At 39.2% G+C, this 18,920-nt stretch overlaps 1 protein-coding gene across 3 annotated transcripts in view; it reads right to left on the reverse strand.

Moving 5' to 3' along the window:
* The window catches only part of LOC110984227 (5'-AMP-activated protein kinase subunit gamma-2-like), a 61,718-nt gene that overhangs the window by 40,632 nt on the left and 2,166 nt on the right, over positions 1–18,920 (reverse strand). For 2 of the 3 annotated variants that reach the window (XM_022244185.2, XM_022244184.2), the window contains exons 2-3: positions 10,938–11,074; positions 9,711–9,764 (exon numbers count right to left, since the gene is read on the reverse strand). In XM_022244185.2, coding sequence (XP_022099877.1) covers positions 9,711–9,764; positions 10,938–10,979 — 96 coding nt within the window. In that variant the 5' untranslated portion in view covers positions 10,980–11,074. The remainder of the gene's footprint in view (positions 1–9,710; positions 9,765–10,937; positions 11,075–18,920) is intronic. The other variant, XM_022244188.2, reaches the window with a different exon arrangement.

The raw sequence follows: 18,920 nt of genomic DNA on the forward strand, positions 1-18,920 counted from the left end.
ACATTCATGTACGTAATTGACCTGATTTAAATTGAGCAAGCCCAGAAACCATGCTATTCCCTGAATAGTCTGGAATACATTCTACAAGTTCTTGAATGTTCTCACAACTCACTTCCCATATTCTTAACACCAACCACAAGTACATATATCCTGAAGTAAAGTACCCACAGAGATAACATTTCCATCATGGGCGGTTCAATGGAATCATCAACCTCTGGGTCAAAATTTCAAAACGGTCAAAATGTGAAAAATTATGCATAATTTTGAAGCTTATGGTATGTACTTCCTTGAAACATGTATACTTTATTTTTCAATTCCAGACAGCAATTGGTATGGTTTGTGTTTATACTTTCTTGAAACATGCATCCTCTCTTACAACATTGAAAAATCAGGCTTTTATATGCCACTGAAAAATTAGTTTTAAATACTAAAAAATTGGGTAAATTTTCCTCACTGAAAGTCTGTCTGTTTTTTAGCATGATTAAAAATTCTTTGTTCAAGTTTTGTAACAGTTTGAAGAGTGCTTGTGCCATTTACAATACCGTACTCTGAACAAAAACATCTGCAGGGAAAACTGAATTTTTTTGAGAGTTTTGATGTCTTGTAGTTCGTAACTTGTTTCATTTAGTAAAATTTGCATATCTTTCTAGATAGTATTTTCTGTCATTCCATTTCATTGAATTCCTTTTCAGTGAATTTCTTTTCAGTTGTTTTTGATTAGTTTTGTATGACTTGGAACATTCTTTTGGTTTGACAAGTTTATAACAGAAGTCAAATGAGATAAGCTGACATGTGCAGTAGATTTAAATTTAATATCTTTTCTTTTGTGAAGTAATTTCAGAAGTGTACATGTATGTCCGACACCAATATACATGTACAATATATGCTCTCTCTGAAAGTCACAATCAGATAAAAACGAATCTTGCCTTGAAGTTTATCAAAGGGGATGGGCCATGTACAGTTAGATTGATGTTATATGATATTTTTAATCGTCTCATAAACAATAAGTTGGATTTATCCCTCTTTTATGTCATTAAATCAGCAAAACTTGGTGTTTTCTGTGTGCTTTTTTCAGTCTCTGGCTGGGCTCTTCGCAAAAATTGAACGAAATTGGTCATTGAGGGCAGCAGACAAATCTTAGCAAAAATGTGACGTCATACATGTAGGATGGACTCGACTTTCTAGACCAGAATGCATAGTTCTGACAAGAAAGCTGATTGGTCCAAGCATGCGACTCACAGTGCACAATGAAAAAAATTGCCGGAATGGAACACCAACTTTGACGAAGTACATGTAGGCCAGCCTATTACCGTGGACAAAAAACTAACCCAAAAATCACTTAAACACACAACAAAACAACCAAACTGGCAAAACAGATAAAAGACAAGGAAGGCGATCTACATTGTAGCTTTCTAAGTAGGCAGTAGGCCCTAAAGCTAAATCCCAACCTAACGTCAACCTGTTTCGCATCACCTGGTTTGCCAGTTGTTGACGATAATACGTGCATGTTTCACTTTAAAGCAGGATTTATCAAATAAACATAAGCAAATATAGCTATTGACTAGACAATGGTAGGACAATTGCATCTTTTCAGAAAGACAAATTTTTTAAATGGTACAGGAAAAAATCATTACCAGTCAGTGTTTTTCCAAGGATGGAATTGCACCGGGGACCACCGAGCTTGCCATCCTTCCATCCTTGTAAATACTGTGGTTGTTCACGGTACCCGCTGCTACATGTACATCCGACTTGAACCAGGCAGCCAGCACCGGCAAGCCAAGTGGTCAAGTGGTTAAGATGTCTGCACTAGTAAGCAGGTTTGAGTCCCACCTGAGTACGCTTTTGTGTTTGCTCACAAGCCTTCGGGGGCAAACACTGAGTATACAGTGTTGTAATACACATTGGGCAGGGCAATAATCCAAAATTACTCAGTGTTTGTTGTCAATCTTCCGGGTCAATGCTCGTGGCCAACAGCCTTGAGTTGCAAAATCTCTTCCTGAGTGTGTTCTGGTTCAAACTGATAAGGCAATATTTTTTGTGTCTCGTCAGCTCCTTCAATGTCACTTTCTTTATCAAATGAATAAGACGAACATGACAGCTGATTGCTGTCATGATTGAAAAAAGCATCAACGCTGAAATTATCATCGCTTGAGTCTGACATGATGGCACATGCTAATGCTACTGCATTACGTACATATCGACACATTGTTGCATAACAGTAAACAGTCACCGAACTTAGGACTCTGTCCTATGACGTCACGATTCTTGGGAATCTCTTCAGACAACTTTCGGTACCCGACGGCGGCTGTTTAGCTTTGCTTTCAAGAAAAGAGTGAAATAGGGTCGTGAAAACTATAATTTTTTAACATATTTCCGCACATTTTGAAATTATGCAGATGTGTTTTCTTGTTATATATATATATATATGTGTGTGTATGTTTGTTTTATGTGTTAATGCATGTTTCACAAGAAATCTTCCCAGCACGGCCCATCCCCTTTAACAAGGATCTGCTGAAAATAAACACAGGAAAGCTTACAATGTAACCAACATGTCCAGAAAGATTTAGGATGGGTCCTCTTACAGTTTTCAAGTTGGGTTTATTTCAACCACGGCTAAAACTAAAAATTCATATGTACAGTCATTTTCATTTTTTGCCAAGGTTCAAATAAACATACCTCGAAAACTGTAAGAGTGCCCATCCACAATCTTTCTGAACATGTTGGTTACATCTCAAGCTAACAATAAAAACTTATTTGCATTGCTGCGAGCTTGAGGGTGAAGGAAGCCATCAGTTTAACTCTTTCGCTAAGGTGCGCCGCCCACAGTGGCTCGAGTAAAGTCTAATTCAGCCGGAAAGCCACTCACAGCAGCTCGACCAAAACAACGCATAGTGTTGCTTATCATTGGCCAATCGAGGATCAACGGACATCACCAGCCCATGGTATACCTCGTAGTGGATGACATCATCATATTATGATAATTTTTTTCCGAGAATTACCGCAGGTGGCGAGAATACAACGAAAAATACAGATCCACAAAAAACAGCACAAATGCCATACGTGAATCCAACATGGCTGACAGTGATGCAGGTACGTGTTGCTCATGATCATAGAGAATTTCCTCTGAACATGCCATGAATTTGCTCTCAAACTGGTTATCAGATGAAGACAGTTCCGATGAAGGAAGTGAAGAATCTGAATACAGTAAGGAAACCAGCTAGTCAAGTTCAGTTAGTGAAAATTCTGGACTTGATTCTGATGATAATTCTCATGGCGGTGCACCATGCAAACACTTGCACAAACAACAGCGAGTCCAATCCCAGAAGCCTTCCAGGGACGATACTGACACTAAGGCAAGAATGAAATGGAAAAAAATAACCAAAACAAAAGATGATGAGGCTGGGCAGGCATTCCGCTTTGTTCCAAATGAAACACACTGTCAATGCAGCCTCAGATGGCAGTTCAACCCCGTTAGATTGTCTCTATGCTCTCCTGTCTCGTAATGTTCTGCAAAGTATCAGTGATATGATCAATGACTATGCAACACACCGAATACAGATGAACAATCCTCCGTGTCGGAGATCCATCTTTGGTAACTGGAAGCCGACATCTGTGGGTTCAGTGCCATTCTAATAGCAATGGGCTTGAACAAGCAGCCAGTCCTAAAGGACCATTGGTCACGATCTCCTGTCAGCTACAATCCATGGTTCGGTCAGATGTTTGCCAGGGATAGATTTGAGGCCATTTGTCACTCTATATTGCATGCTTCTGCCATTGATGCTAAATCAAAGGACAAGATCGAACCCTTTGTGAACACTCTTGTTGAAAGGTTCCAGTCTGCTTTCTACTCATTCACCAATGTTTGTATTGATGAGATGGTGGTTGGCTGGAAGGGGAGATGGAAGTATAAGCAATTCAACCCATCAAAGCCGTGAAAGCATTGTATAAAGACCTTTGACCTATGTGACAGTTCAACTGGGTACCTGTACAATCTCCTTGTTTACTTTGGGAAAGAAACATCCTTTGACCAAGATGCTACAACTGGACAGTCAGAAAACGTTTTCAGTACCTATTGAAGAACCTTGGAAAAGGCCACAATGTATTCGCAGATCGGTACTACACACGCTACAGCCTCATTGAATTTCTCAACTCCAAGAAAATGTATTATACTGGAACTCTACATGTCAACTGAAAGAACTTCCCCCCTGAACTGAAAACACTGAAACTTCAGCACGAAATCTTGTGTGTTGTGTGGAGAGACAAAAAAGCTTGCAAAATCTTGTATCCTCATGTCAATGAAAGCAACTGAGGGAAATGTCACGGTAAGAAGAAAGAACGGTGAAGTTGACATGCCGCAAGTTGTAAACAGTTACAACTTTTCGATGAATGGCTATAACCGGATTGACCAGTGTGTTTCTTACAATGGGCAATTCACACGAAAAACTGTCAAATGGTGGAAAAGAATCTTTCTGTGGCTACTCGAGGTCTGTCAGTCAAAATTGGGTTGTTCCACGGTCGCACGTTTCGTGTTCGCTCCAGGTGTGCACATGCCGTTTCCATGATCCTGCTAAATTTTAAGTGAAAACGCTAGGGAAAGGCACCGTGGATGAGGTTAAAATGTTTCATTCTGCCACTGTGGTGGAGGTAGAGTTGGTGCAAGAGGGGGGTTTATTTAAATGCAGAGAGAACAGGTAGGAGATATCCAAACCCCATTTTGGTCTTTGAATGCCAACGCCCAGGGAGCAAGGTATTTAGACCATGGTTAGATCTCCTTCCAACTCCTTGGGGCATTTCAGTATTTACAAGAGAATATTCTTTAGGTTTCATTCATTTGGCTCGCTACTTACCTTCTGCGAGGGGAGCAGCTGCTAAGATTGGTGGGTGCAGCACTGTCAGCGGCCCGATAAATACAACCTTGAATTTCGGTGAATATTGACTCTGTGTATGTCCATGTGAATGTTTGTTCTTTTATCAAATACCAGACTGGAGGCATGGCTGATATAAACCCCCCAGCATATAGGAACCCACCACCCAAGCCCCAGATTACATTCGTCGCGGAAGCTTCCTTGTGGGAGAGGAAGTTTAATAAGCAAAGAGAAGTATCAAAATCGACTGTAGCAGTCCTATGTGTGCAGGCCTTTCGTGGCCCAACAGGGTTTGACAAGTTGTGCTGGGCAGCACAGCAGATCTACCAAAGACGACATAAATACATTTTCCATGTTTCACTTTGTTATAAGATGACCCTGTTTAATGACTAGTTATGTAAAGATGATTCATGCTGTGTGAGGATAATTCATGTTATGTATAAAATATCACCCGAAGTGAAGGACCCCGTCAGGATTACCCTGATAGTGCTCCTCTAATCCAAGAAGGATAGATTTAGGAAAAATGGCAGGAAAAGTTCAGGGCAAATAAGGTCTCTGTTGGAACGCGTTTATTTTGGAGGGCATATCTGGCTTTTGCCGCTGACACAATAACAAACACGGAATGTAGACCTAAAGGGCTAGGGTTTGCAGCCTTTACAGGCTCAGTGAAGGACCATTTCAACCATTTTGCTTGGATTAGAAAGTGCATTTGTAAAGTGTGCATTCCTAAGGTATTATTTTGCATTGAATTCATTGTTTGGTCTATGGCAAGTGCTTTTCTGAGTAACAATCATGATAAGAGTTTGCACAATCCTTTGGTTTGTCCCTTGCTTTGACCAAGGATTGGCAAAAGTATAGGACAAAAAGTCATTATGTGCCACGCACATGTGTTTGCAGCCTTATCAGGGCTTCCTGAACAACTACATGTATATAGCTTGTGCTTAAACTCAAATGCGCATGCATTGTCAGTCAAATTCCTAAGTTTGCAAGGGCCATTCAGACTTCAGTGACATTGTCGCAAGCAGGGTTCAATTGCCATACACACCATTTTATGATGACCGGTTTGGGGCCCACTGGAGTGGGAAGACTTTCATGCAGACCTGTGGGAAAGCCTCAGTGCAATACTTCCATGAAGATAGTCAGTGGTTTGATTTGCAAAATCTTTTGAAAACACTGACACACATACATGTACACGTATGTGGATTAGTGTTTTATGGTTTCACGACTGAACAATTATAATGGTGGATATACGAGAAATGAGTGCACGGGCATTTTCAAAAGATAACTGGCCCTGCGTTGTTGGTAGACAGCCTTTAAGTGCTTAATGGAGTTATGCACAGTGGTTCTTATCATAAGCTTACACTGAGAAATACAAACATGACAAAGGATTGGATTAATTTTAGTCGCAAATGCTCTGGCCAAAACGCCATTTTAGTGTAGTTTGACTAAGAAGTTACGATAAAAGGGGTATCATAAGGTAGCTCACAGTGAGTAGTTATTTGGCGACTAAAATGAAGAAAGGAGAAACTGAGGAGACAATAAGACAGAGTTTGCGTAGAACGACTCAATAGCAAATAGTCAGCAATAGGCCTACATGACCAGACCAGCCCCTCGATATTCAAAGAACGTTGACTCCAGATAGAGTGTGCAATTTGCGGCACAAACCCAATTTACAGTTTCAGTTTCAGTTTTAACCTGGCAGTTACAAGGAGCTTCGCAAGCCATGACCTCCAGAAACCTGTTTTTTTTGCAACATCACAGCTGTAGATATTTTTGTACTCTGCATGGTAAAGCGATAACAGATCACAAACGCCTATATTCGGAAATAAAATATGATTATGCAAATATTAGAAAATGTTGAAAAGAAGATTAGGAAAGAAGCGGAGGAAGAAGAAAAACATTATGACAATACTTCTCAAAAAACAAATTGCCGGGTAACACACATGTACGCACAAACAACAAATTTAAGCTCCCAACTCTATTTGTTTTTGTGGATGTTTCCTTTAAAACTACACACATGCCTCCCTACATGTACTCCCATTTGCGAACTGAATCAGGGAAGTTTTTGCATTTTTAAGTCACACATGTATATATCTACCTACCTGGACATCTTCAATGTAAGTATGGTACAATGACATCAAGACACGCCCAATGGTAAACATACTGTACATTGTACATACATGTATGTACAGTGTGTAAGGGATGACCAATGATATGGCAGGTTCCTCAAAATATGGACCATTAGATAATGTTCAACTTTGGGGGTTCATTTTTCCTGAAGTGAACAACTGTGAATTAATTCCCAATGTCTGAAGTAATGAGGAAAGTCATGGCTGATATCTAAAACAATGATGACTGTGCCAATCGTTCAACTTAATTGGAGTTGATTAATGAAAGTCTCGAACATCAGCATTTTTGACGTATGTGAACAACCTGTTGAAATCTTAGCCAATAAAATTTACCACGGAGCGATAATCCCCAAGGTTATTTTACAGATTTTTATGCGGTGAAAGTTGATAATATTTACACATATTAAAACCATAATCACTAAATTAAAATATACCTCTCACAATTAATTGGGCCCAGAAATTTTCTTCAAGTTTGTTTCTGCAAACCACAGTCCAAAATACCAATCATGGCGATTTTGCGGCTTCCATCATTATCTTGCGGTGATGTTAGAGAAATGTTTTGCTGCATCATGGGCTGTTTGACCTCTGACATCAACCCAGATAGTGTGTCCACTTTTTCATTCAATATTCATGAGTCCCTCCATTTAATGGCGAATTTTCTCTTCGCACCAAGGTTTCTTGAAAGACAATCTAACATACTAAATGACGTCCGGGACATAAAATACGATTCAAGATGAAAATCTAATGCTCAGAGCTGTTGATTTTAATTTAATTTTCAGTGGGGATATCTCCAAAATAAGCAGCAAAATGAACGTAGCGCATGGAATTTTCAAGCACTACATGTGGCAGCGTTTTCAGCATTCTCAAACATGATGCATTTTTTGTCAAAATTCTCAAGCATCATCAAAAATTTGTCAAATATGACGTTCACAACGAACCTATTGTACTCATTGTACATGTACATTTCTGATGCAGCCAAACTTAAAGATTATTTTCAGTGGTTGAAGGTACGTGTACAAGACCCAGCAGATATGCTGGTATAGTGAGAGTGATTGTAAACTGTAAGAGAATGAAGAGAGCTAAACTTTTCTCATCATTTTCCGTCAATTTTGTGCTCTTTTTTTCATGGCTTATATTTGTTTTAAGTTATTTCTTAGGTTCTTTAAAATACATCAGTTGAAAAATATACTGAATTCTCCTTGTTGTTAAGAGAGGTTTTGAAATCAAGTCCTCTGGTGCAAACACTTTAAAGCAAAACTTTAAATGAATTCACCTTCATTTGATTTGCACTGGTAGCCAACCAAATGTCCAACAAATGTACACAGTATGTCTAATTATCCCCAAATTTTATCTGAAAGTGCTAATTTGTATTTACATGATCAAAGCCACTCTTTTAGAAGTTTTGAAAAATGACATGTAGAGTTGCATTTTGGTCCATTTTATGAAGAACATGCCATATCATCAGGGGGGTGATCATTCGATTTTAATTACTGACCATCCAAGTTCCTCTTTAAGATGAAGGTTTCAAAACACCATTTTTCCCTAAACATCAGTACTGGGGGATTTGGCACAGGTCTACCAAGTCTACAAGTGGAAAAATCCTGTAGCTGTACATTCTTGGCGAATAACTCTAAAAAAATAGGGTTTAACTGAACACAGTGATGTCCACACATGCAAGGGTCAAACCTACATGTACTTTCTCATGAAAAGGGTTAACTTGAAGAGTTACTAACTGCTTTGCAGAGAGCCAGCGCAGAGAAAATTGATGTGACAAACATGAAAAAGTGGTTAACTAAGAATTAATCATAGTACTTTGAAGTGCACTAATCAAAGGGCTTTGAAGTGTGGGTGCTATCACTCTGTGGAAAAATGTTTAACCACTTGCTGCTGGGTGCCTTTGGAAATACAGTATCTAAAACCGGGCAATCTTTCAATATTTCTGGTTTTCAAAAATCTCCAAAAATTCATATCTTTTTTTCCTGAATGCCTAAATCCCATTGAGTGACTGTCTGGTTGCTACTCTAATCTGGCAGACAACATCTATAGATGTCCGAGTATTTCAGCCAGGCCTGCCACCTTGTAAAAAGAGCCCAGATTGTGTGGTGTTACATAAGTTTCTTTTGTTCCCAAAACTGGCACAGTGCACAGCTGGCGTCTTTTCAATACAGGCTAGATTAGCATACAGCCATATTGTATCGCTCATCACTGGAGTGCTGGAGGGATTTGTCCCCAGTGGTAATCCGCTCACCGCTCACGCTGAATGCCACAAACAGTGGTACATGTATAATCCTTCCAAACAATGACGGATTTTCTCCGCTATTGACAAACGAAAAAATATTGGCAATTCCCAGCAACTCGGTCTTTTGTTCCAAGTACGGTCTTTTGTTACAAGGCCCAGCTCTTTTATTAAATTTCAGGCAACCCAGCTATGTGTACAAACCCAAGGTACAAGCAAGTGGTTTAAGCAAATTTGAGCAAAGTTCTCAAAATTTAGCGAGTATAGGCTGGGTTGAGACAGCTGATACAACTATGAAAATACACGCATCTGAGACACAGTTCTGTAAGAACTACTATCTGCACATGGACAAAGAGGAAAGCCAACATAAATGCCAGTACACATGTACATGTCACTGAACAACTCAAAGCAAAAGTCCAAGTTTGTCACAATGCCACATAATTTCCTTCTGGCACAGCACACACCACACATCAATCTTACCAAACTTTGTGGGTTAGTGTTTTGATCCTCAGCACCTTGAAACTGTTGACCATCCTAAAGTAAAATAGAAAACCTTGAATACCAGTACATGAACATGAAAACCAATACATCATACAAGTGTGTATATGTAAATGTGCATGAACATTTAAGATAAAATCAATTTTTGCAAAGTTTTCACCATTCAGAGTACCTTTCCCCATCTGTCTCGACAAACAGCTGCACCCATCTTACGTTTTTTTCATTTTTGTCATTCTCACATGTACAGTACATTGTACGTGTAATTCAATTCAAAAGTACATGTTCATACAGAATCCCATGTGGTTTCAGTCTGCACAAGTGCAAACTATTCCTTTTGAACCATGTTGTTCAGTATTCACACATTCTTACATTCTTGCATTCATGATCTGTATAATGAGGTTAATGAGAGTTTATGAATACTTGATTATAAGGCAACTTAGTAGCACAGTGGCAGTTGTCCCTTTCATATCAACATGATAATAAAATCCGACCATTCTGAAAGGTTCCCTTCAGTTATTCCATGATTATTGAACATTCTTATTTTATAAATTTACATGTACAGCTATTAGTTATTTTACTGAATTTACATGCATAATGCCCAAATGCATGCTAATTTTTGTACATTGATGTACGTACATGTTTATCATGTACATGTGACAGAAGTTTCCAGACCGTACATAATGCATGGCACAAGCATAGGAACATTTTACATGTACATGAAGAACACACTGGCAGTACATCTAACCTGGTAAAAATAAAGTTATCAACAATCCGTTCAACCCTAACCTCAATGAAAGTTACAAAATACTACTTACATGTACTATAGTAGTAAAATGTAGCATACAGTACTGTGCCTTACATGTATATGAGTACATGACCTTACTGTTCTCTGCAGCCATACAATACAATAGATAAGACAATGTACCAAGTGCCATACAATGCTGTGGCACTGTAAATACTTCATTGTTCTCTGTACAAGTAAAAATGGAAGTGACCTAGCCAGAAGTAGTAATCTGTAGCACTAGGTCCTTCAGGCTCAGACTACTACGTAGTATTTTGTAGTACTGAGTTCTGTACCCTAGGTTATATGCCAGGCATTGGGGGTAAATGTACATGTATGCATACATGTACTGGTACACGTACATGTACTGAGTAATCTTCCCTTCTTTTATTGAAAACATGTACCAGTATACCAGAAATTTTCCTTACCTTGCTCGGATTATCAAAATCAAACTCCATCTTATCTGCCATTGCTCCCTTTGATGAAAATCACTTCCAAGGAAAATGCAGAAGTAGCAGCAACTCAAGTCAGTAAGCTGGAACTTCACATGGGATGCTGCCATCAACTATAAGATGTTTCAATAAAAACGACAGACGCATGTATGTTAACAAAAGATTCTTTTTACCGTCTTTTGCATAATCATTACCGTACATGTACATACTCTGATATGAATCCTGAAATAAAAACTTGTTCATGTTTTGCCGCCAAACCTGCCTTTTGTCATATCAATGTGCCCTGTGTTCTTCATGTCCTCCTTGGAACATATCATTGTTTTTGAATGTCATAAATATTTCACATTCGTGTATGTACCCTTACATGTACATTTGTACATGTTTTTGGCTTGTCATTAAACTTCTATTGAAGATCAATCACATAGCTTCGACATGAAATGGTAATTTAACAGCGAATTGGTCATTTTTACCCATATCATGACTAATGTGGCAGCTTCTCTATGCACATTTCTAAATGTGGGTAAAGTTAGATGTTATTCGCGGCAAATGACTGTGACCATCTGCCTGCATTCATCAGGACCTCACTCTGGTTCAATTTGTGAGGGTTCAACTTATCATACATGTACCATCCAGTATTCATCAACATTGTCAATGGAAAAGTCACTCTCATTGTCCAACCTCTGTTAATTCACAGTTAAGTGCAAGCAAGCCAGCACTCACACACAAAGCCTGTTTGCCTAGAAATAATGAAACAGTCATATAACTACTGAGCCATAGTGTAATATTATCAAACCAGGCTTCTATTGGATGCCCCCAATGACTTGTTTTCAGTTTGCCTGGTATGAAGGAAGACTTCAACTCAGGCTTTTTATGTCAGTAGCAATCTGTATTTATTTTTTACATTATAATTAATTCTACCAATATGATTGATCTTTAAGTTTACATACATGTACCGGTGCATGTAGACATCATGTACAACCAAATGCCATACAAACTAACGGAGCAAACGTGCATAGTTCAAACCAAAGATCGTACAGCGCCGCGAAGCGGCACAAGATGGCGAACTTCACAGTGAATACACGTAAAACGTTGTAATTGCATGGGCGCCATTTGAGCAAGCGATACACCTGCGCAATGCACAGTAATGCAAAGGTGCAGGCGCCGCGGCAGGCATGTGTACCTGGTGAGCCTGCGCTGAAACATTACTATAAACTGCGCAGGTGTATCGCTTGCTCAAATGGAGACCATGGTAATCACATCCTTTGGACAGAGTTATCCATCTTGCGCCTTCGTCGCTATACGATCTTTGGTTCAAATGCTGGTTCTCTCACTAATGCCTTTTACACATACATGTACATGTAATTGTTTGTGTGATGTACATATATTCACTTCAGTATTCTATTGGCCTGCATGTACATGTACATATAGTTCCAAAGCTAGGGGTAGGACACCTCTACATTATTATTTCACTCAAGCCAATCAATAAACTACATACCTCAGGAAGAAGGAAGGATTGAGAAGTCATTCTGTGGAAAACATTGCTGGAAAATGTAAAATTTGTTTCAATTTTGAGAGTCCTAGTTGAGGGAAGTTGTCATGTTAGACATGTTGGGTGTTGTCAGTCAATCAGGATGATCATGGCTCTTCGCACACAGAAAGAGTAGAGACCATTAGAAATGGTGCGGATGCAGGATACTGATGCAGCTCAGGAAATACTGGTTGATTACAGTATATCACCTATTGGTGCCGTCATATCCAAAACCTACTTGCGTATATGGAAGCCTATTAATGTGAATCTGGATATCGATTACAGTGGGTAGGATCTGCCACATATATGTTAGTGTTATACCACGGTCACAGATGGTGAATTTTTATAGGTCGCGAACTGATCACGTGATATGTTACAAGCGCATGTATCATACACATGTCGCACGCACTGGCAATATTGCCGGGCCACAAAAAATGATGGATCATGTTGATATTTCCCAGAGTCTACATGTATGTGTCTCGTCTACTGCACTGTAATTGTGTAACCTTGGGTACGTAGGTGGATAGCCTCGGTGGTACCACTTCGCTCGTGGAACGCAAGTACACATGTATGCTCTGATCACTGCTTCTGCTGCGATTGTCATTGCTGTTTATATAAAATGCTCATGTCATTGTATCTTTTTGTCTGCTCTTCAATCTTGTCAATACTTTTTAACAGATCTTGCCAAGGTGTAAATAATGTCTTGAAATTCAACCACGTGACAAAACCCCCAATCCTTTATGAATCACACGTTTCTCTGTTAAACAAGTTTGTTATAAATCCTAGATTTCTCCCCCCCCCCATTCAAAATAAAAACATCGGTCAACAATTTCATCACAATCGATAATTTTCCTGGAAATTTATATGTAGCTCATTGTTCACATGTTTCAAATGGTCAATTATCTTACAATAAAATATATGCATAAATACATGTACATGTATAAGAGCGTTCCAGTGAAATCTATGACCATGGTATAACAAAACAATTGTTGCCTGCAGTGACAGGGTCCATGGGTTTTGTACACCTTTGGGGGCAAATGGCACCCTTGGCTTTGCCTCTAGTGCCATTTGCCCCCTCAGGTGTTCATGTACAAACACCATGGACCCCTGCATGAGTACATGTACATTGCAGGCAACAATTGTGCAATGTACATACAGTATATCATGTACATATGTACTGTATGTAAGCCTGCTATCCGACACACAGGATATCATTTCTAATGTCCCTAATGTTACACAGTATACATACATACATGTACGCGTACACATGATAGGCTTGTTGACGGCTCTTCACATAAACACACAGAATTTTGAATGATACAGAAACGCAAAACACCGGTAACAGAGGATTGCTTGTAAATCATACTGAAATCAGAGGATTTAGGACTGTTAGGGTTATGCATGAACTGAGATGGAATGTGAAAACTGTGTGTTGCCTTTTTACTTCAGACTTACACGTACAAAGTAACATAGCAACTTGTACACACACTTAGAGATTTCTTGCACGGTGTGAAACAAACAATGAATATTTCACATTCATCCACTGGAAATACTAATTTCATGATGTTCAATTCCATGAGGTGAAGGCTTGTGGGAAAGATCTTCAACCAGGACAAACGTTCTTACCATTGCTATTCAACTCATTCACTAACCAATGTGAATCATGCAACAGCCTAAGGCCTAACACTACAGGCTAACTACATGTACATGTGCAAGGGGTGTCGGTCACTTTGCCCCATTTCCACTTTGCCCCATGTCACTTTGCCCCAAACTAGTTCGCCCCATCACCCATTGCCACTTAGCCCCTCTCCCACTTCGCCCCATCCCTACACAGCCCGCAGCCGCTTTGCCCTATTTCCACTTCGCCTAAGCCATCATTCCCTTCAATTTTCATCAATGTTTCCCCTGTTGTCTTCTATGGATTCTCGTAGGCCTATATGTACAATGTACGTGTTACATGTACATTGTACATGTATCTTCCATTTTGATCCTTTTGTTTGAGCCGTTCCTTTTCTGAATCTGTTTCCAAACAAACTTTAGTTTTGAAGACAGAATTCAAACAATGCACTTCTCTCCTTTATATTTTCCTGTGGTAAATTGCTTGCTGTGTCCTGAAATTTCATAGGCTTAACTATAGAGTAATTAGACTATTGCTTCTCCACTTTATTCAACTTCAATCCTTACAGCAAGGAGTCACTCTTCACTGCACTGAAAGAATGAAGTTTACTGCCTGACCGCACAAATGGCCACATGCAGATGTGTGGATTGTCTTGTAATGAGAGCCAAAAAAAAAGCTCTGGCTTTTGTCCAAAAGCCAAACATGCGAAAAGTAACGGAGGGTTTTTGCTGGGCTGCATTCAAAATGCAAAAGCGTAAAGAACTAATTAAATGTACGGAACTCAAGGAATGCTGATCAACTAAGTCATCATGTAAAACATGTAAAATGAAGACTGACATCCATGAGCATACCCAGAACTGTGGGCTTCAACCATTCAATGACCAACGTATGGGAACGTGGCACCAGTGTATTGGACTGTCGTACCTCCATATACATGTACTTACATTGTACATAGTATGTATCCTTAGCCCCACGACTACTCACCAAAAACATGGAGACTTCACAAAAACACATTCAATGAGCTCCATTTTGCACATACGGCAAATTTAAGGGGTTTTCAGGAGCTGTTTCACTGAACTCAGGAGCTACATGTATTTTAGGTAAAGTCATATTAGGCCAAAATAATAATACATGTTGTTCTGCTTTCGATTACATACTTCTCAAAAATTGGGTCACTAGGTTGGAAATTTTTTTTGGGGGGGGTCAATTTTTCTGTGCTGATTGGATGCCATGAATGAGGACGAAAGCTTCAAAAAATTGTCACACAAAGTATGCATCCATGATGCAACCAAACGGACAAGCGATAAACCTTGTGCCGCGGCAGGAAACATGTTTGCTTCAAGTATGAGCAAAACTACCTCAAATTAAATTCCTGAACACAGAGAATACATACATAGACAAGAGACCACGGTCTGTGAATTAATCTCTAGAAAAACTTCTTTTTTTTTTCGACCTACAGATGTAGGGTTGCGTGCATGTGCAACTGATGTGGTTGGAACATTTCCATCACACATTTTTTGGCATGGGGGCAGCACGCAGGAAACCAGCATAACTTTACTTAAATGGATTGAGCTTTGCTTTATTTCCACACATCATAATTAGGACATAGAGAAACAATGTTTTCACCACTGTGACAGCAAAACATGGAGGGAAACTGTGAAAATAACAGAAGTTTCTTTTCAAAACTTGCAAATGTAAGTAGGAAAGCATATTCTTAAAAAAGGCGTTTTAACGTGAGAAAATGTTGACTTAATGTCGACCCCTCAGGTAGTAGACTGGCCTCAGTCTGGGGCTAGGGCTCGGGGTAGGCCTACATCCATCATTACTGACATGATTGGTCCTGAATGCTAGGCCATGTAGGCCTACTCTGAAGGCATAAAATATGCTTAGCCAGTGCCATGAAATTGGGCCCAGTAGGCCTACTGTCTGGGGAGAGCAGACAAGCGTAGAAAGAACAGACAAGAGTGGGGATCACGATTACTACTTCAACAACTCTAAGTTGGAATGGTGACGGAGTACAGTAGTGTCTTTGGCCGTGAATTCTCAAAGTACAGTAGGCCACCAGTACCATGCCTACCTGAGCAGGCAACTGAATGCATATACAAATAAATTGGAACGCATGTTTGCAAGTGTGCGAGAACCTGAAAAGCGACAAAAACTGTGCTCAGGCAACATGCCATGTCCCAGCTCACCTACATGTAAGTTAAGAGATTACAAAATGTAATCGTACAGCAGGAGTTGAACATTTAGGTTTTGGAGGCTAGGGATATTTTTAAATACCAGTATGCATACGTATGTACCGGTATCAAGGCTTAGCTTTTACTGTTCATGAATATACCAGGATTACAGTACATGTACATGTACATGTAGGTCACATGCAGTTGGTTTACCAGACCACTAAATTGGGTTTGTGACAAGTCTTCGGGGTATCCAGTTGTCACTGTACACCCAAGGAAGTGATCTGTACTGGTTGCTTACTAATCAAACCCATTTTAATTTAGTTAATTTTGTTAATGTAGTTGGGTTGTAGTTACCAAGTGTTTGTTGCTGTAGGATATGTTCTCCAAAATAGAAATTTTTATGCAGGTATTAGAAAGAATGCCCTGTGCACAAACCTATGAGACTGGTCTGAAAAATTCCAGGTGCTTTCTGAGTAGGCCCTAAATGTAAAGTGCTACATTTCACTTTTTATGATACTTTATCACTTTCTAATGGCTATTACAAACATTTTAAGGGAAAATAAGCACACTTCGTAGATTAGATGTAACCTTTAATGTACATGTACAAGTAGGTTTCGAGAAGTTTAACATAAGTTACCTTTTACCTATTTTTTAGTACTCCTTTAAAAAATCCCCTAATAAAAAAGGAAAGAAGTCCCACAACATAATCCCCCAAAATGATTGCACTTACAGACACAAATTGTTGAAGTTCTAAAATTTGTAATAAGCTGGTAGGTGACCAGAGTCACTTATTAAAATTACACTTGTTGTCACATGGTTTTTCACGTGGACATACATGTATGATGATTCTAAAAGATGTCTGAACACAGGTTGGTGGATTTTCAAATCACATGCTATGTTCTGAAATGGCATGGTCATGATGTGAGGGTCATTTCACTCGGAGAACACATGTGTCTGAGTCCACATCAAAGCAATGCAACATTGCTAACATGCAAGGACTTATCACAGCATGCACACTTTCAAGTTAGATGCAATGAAACTGATGGTAAAACTTCTCTTGATCAAGTTTAAATGGGTTATCAGTTGTGGGCATACGTACACTACAGATACGGATGGGCAGCACATGACCAATAAACAGCTTGAATTTCATCCTTCCATTGAAGTTCACTTCCATAATAGAATGCCCGTCCTTTTAAAACATGTCTACACTGCAAATGTCATTTTCTACCCCCAGAATGTCCTGCAAACGGCAAAATTGCAGATTTCGCAAAGACTTCAGCATGACCAAGCCACCGTTTTAAATACCCCACCCAGCAAGCATCACTCAATCATGTACAAAATTCACATGATAACACTGAAAAAACTTTTAAAAGTATTGGCCATTTCAGAATATACTTCATTTTACTATCAGTAGACTACTTAAATGTTCAAAATTGCCTCACAAGTTCAAACAAAGTGAGTATCCGAGCAATTTGGCTAAACTAATGAAGTTTGTTAACTGCCATCACAGCAAAATTGCAGGTTCCAAGATACATGAGATGACCTTCAAGTACATGTAGTAGTATTATCTTACGACTGGGGGATGAGCTTTGATCGGACCAAATGACTTTGGGGTTGTTGGCAAGACTACCACCCTCAACAAAACATAAAATTTCCTGCCAAAATTTATTTTTTGGGGTCGAAATCAGAAGAATTTTAAGAAGCATAAATGATGTCATCTTTGAGGTTTTTTTGGTATGGGCCGGTAGAGTTGGGTTGAAAAGTTACCTCAAAGCATGGGAAAATTGAGTATCCACCTATTTTTTGGAATTTGGTTAAAAAAAGGAAAGATTTCGTATTTTCTCTGATTTCATTTTCGAAACTGAAATTAATAAGAGAACATGAAAACAATATCACACATCATCATCACACAAATTTCCAGGACGCTGGGCGGCTGTCGGGTGAAGACATTCATTCATAAATTTCACGATGCATATTTTTCAATTAGTGCATGTGCGAGCAAAATCTCTTTTCGCAGGGCGCCCTCTGTTCATTTTCATCAGAATTGAGTTCGTATATATACTATGGTGCATGGCAGGCCGTGCCTTGCGTGATTAAGTGAAAAAAGTTAACAATGGCTTGCGAGCAGCTCTCCGCCAAACAATACGCAACAGCAAAGTTCTTGTCATGAATTTGTTCCGCTCTATAAAATCTTTTGAGCATGTGCACATGAAACGTGAAAAGGTTTATTCAGACTTTTCTTCCCTCTGAAAGAAAGTCCTCATGAAAACTATTAAATTCCCCTGTTAACATTTACATGTACTTTGAAAAATTCTAAGAGTCTTACATGTACATGTGTTTATTAGAGCTATATCTGCAAGAAAATTAAAGGTAATATCCCAGACAAAATAAATATCAGGAAAATAAGGATTTTGAAATGACCCCCAAAACTACTACGTGTAGTTTGTACTGGAATCCTAGGCTTTACTCAAGGAACGCTGCGCTTCCCTACAGCCACATGGCCATATACGGAATTTTTGTTGATTTTTTTCAAGTGCTTCGAAATGAAAGAATTTTCATGATTGGAAATGCCTGATGTACATGTATGCCATACCCTCTACGCTTCTGAATTAATCCTTTACCATGTTTACTAC

The sequence above is a fragment of the Acanthaster planci genome, linkage group LG17 (genome assembly GCF_054643075.1).
Source record: "Acanthaster planci isolate LZ-2023a linkage group LG17, COTS_SCS, whole genome shotgun sequence".
Taxonomy (NCBI): Eukaryota; Metazoa; Echinodermata; class Asteroidea; order Valvatida; family Acanthasteridae; genus Acanthaster; species Acanthaster planci.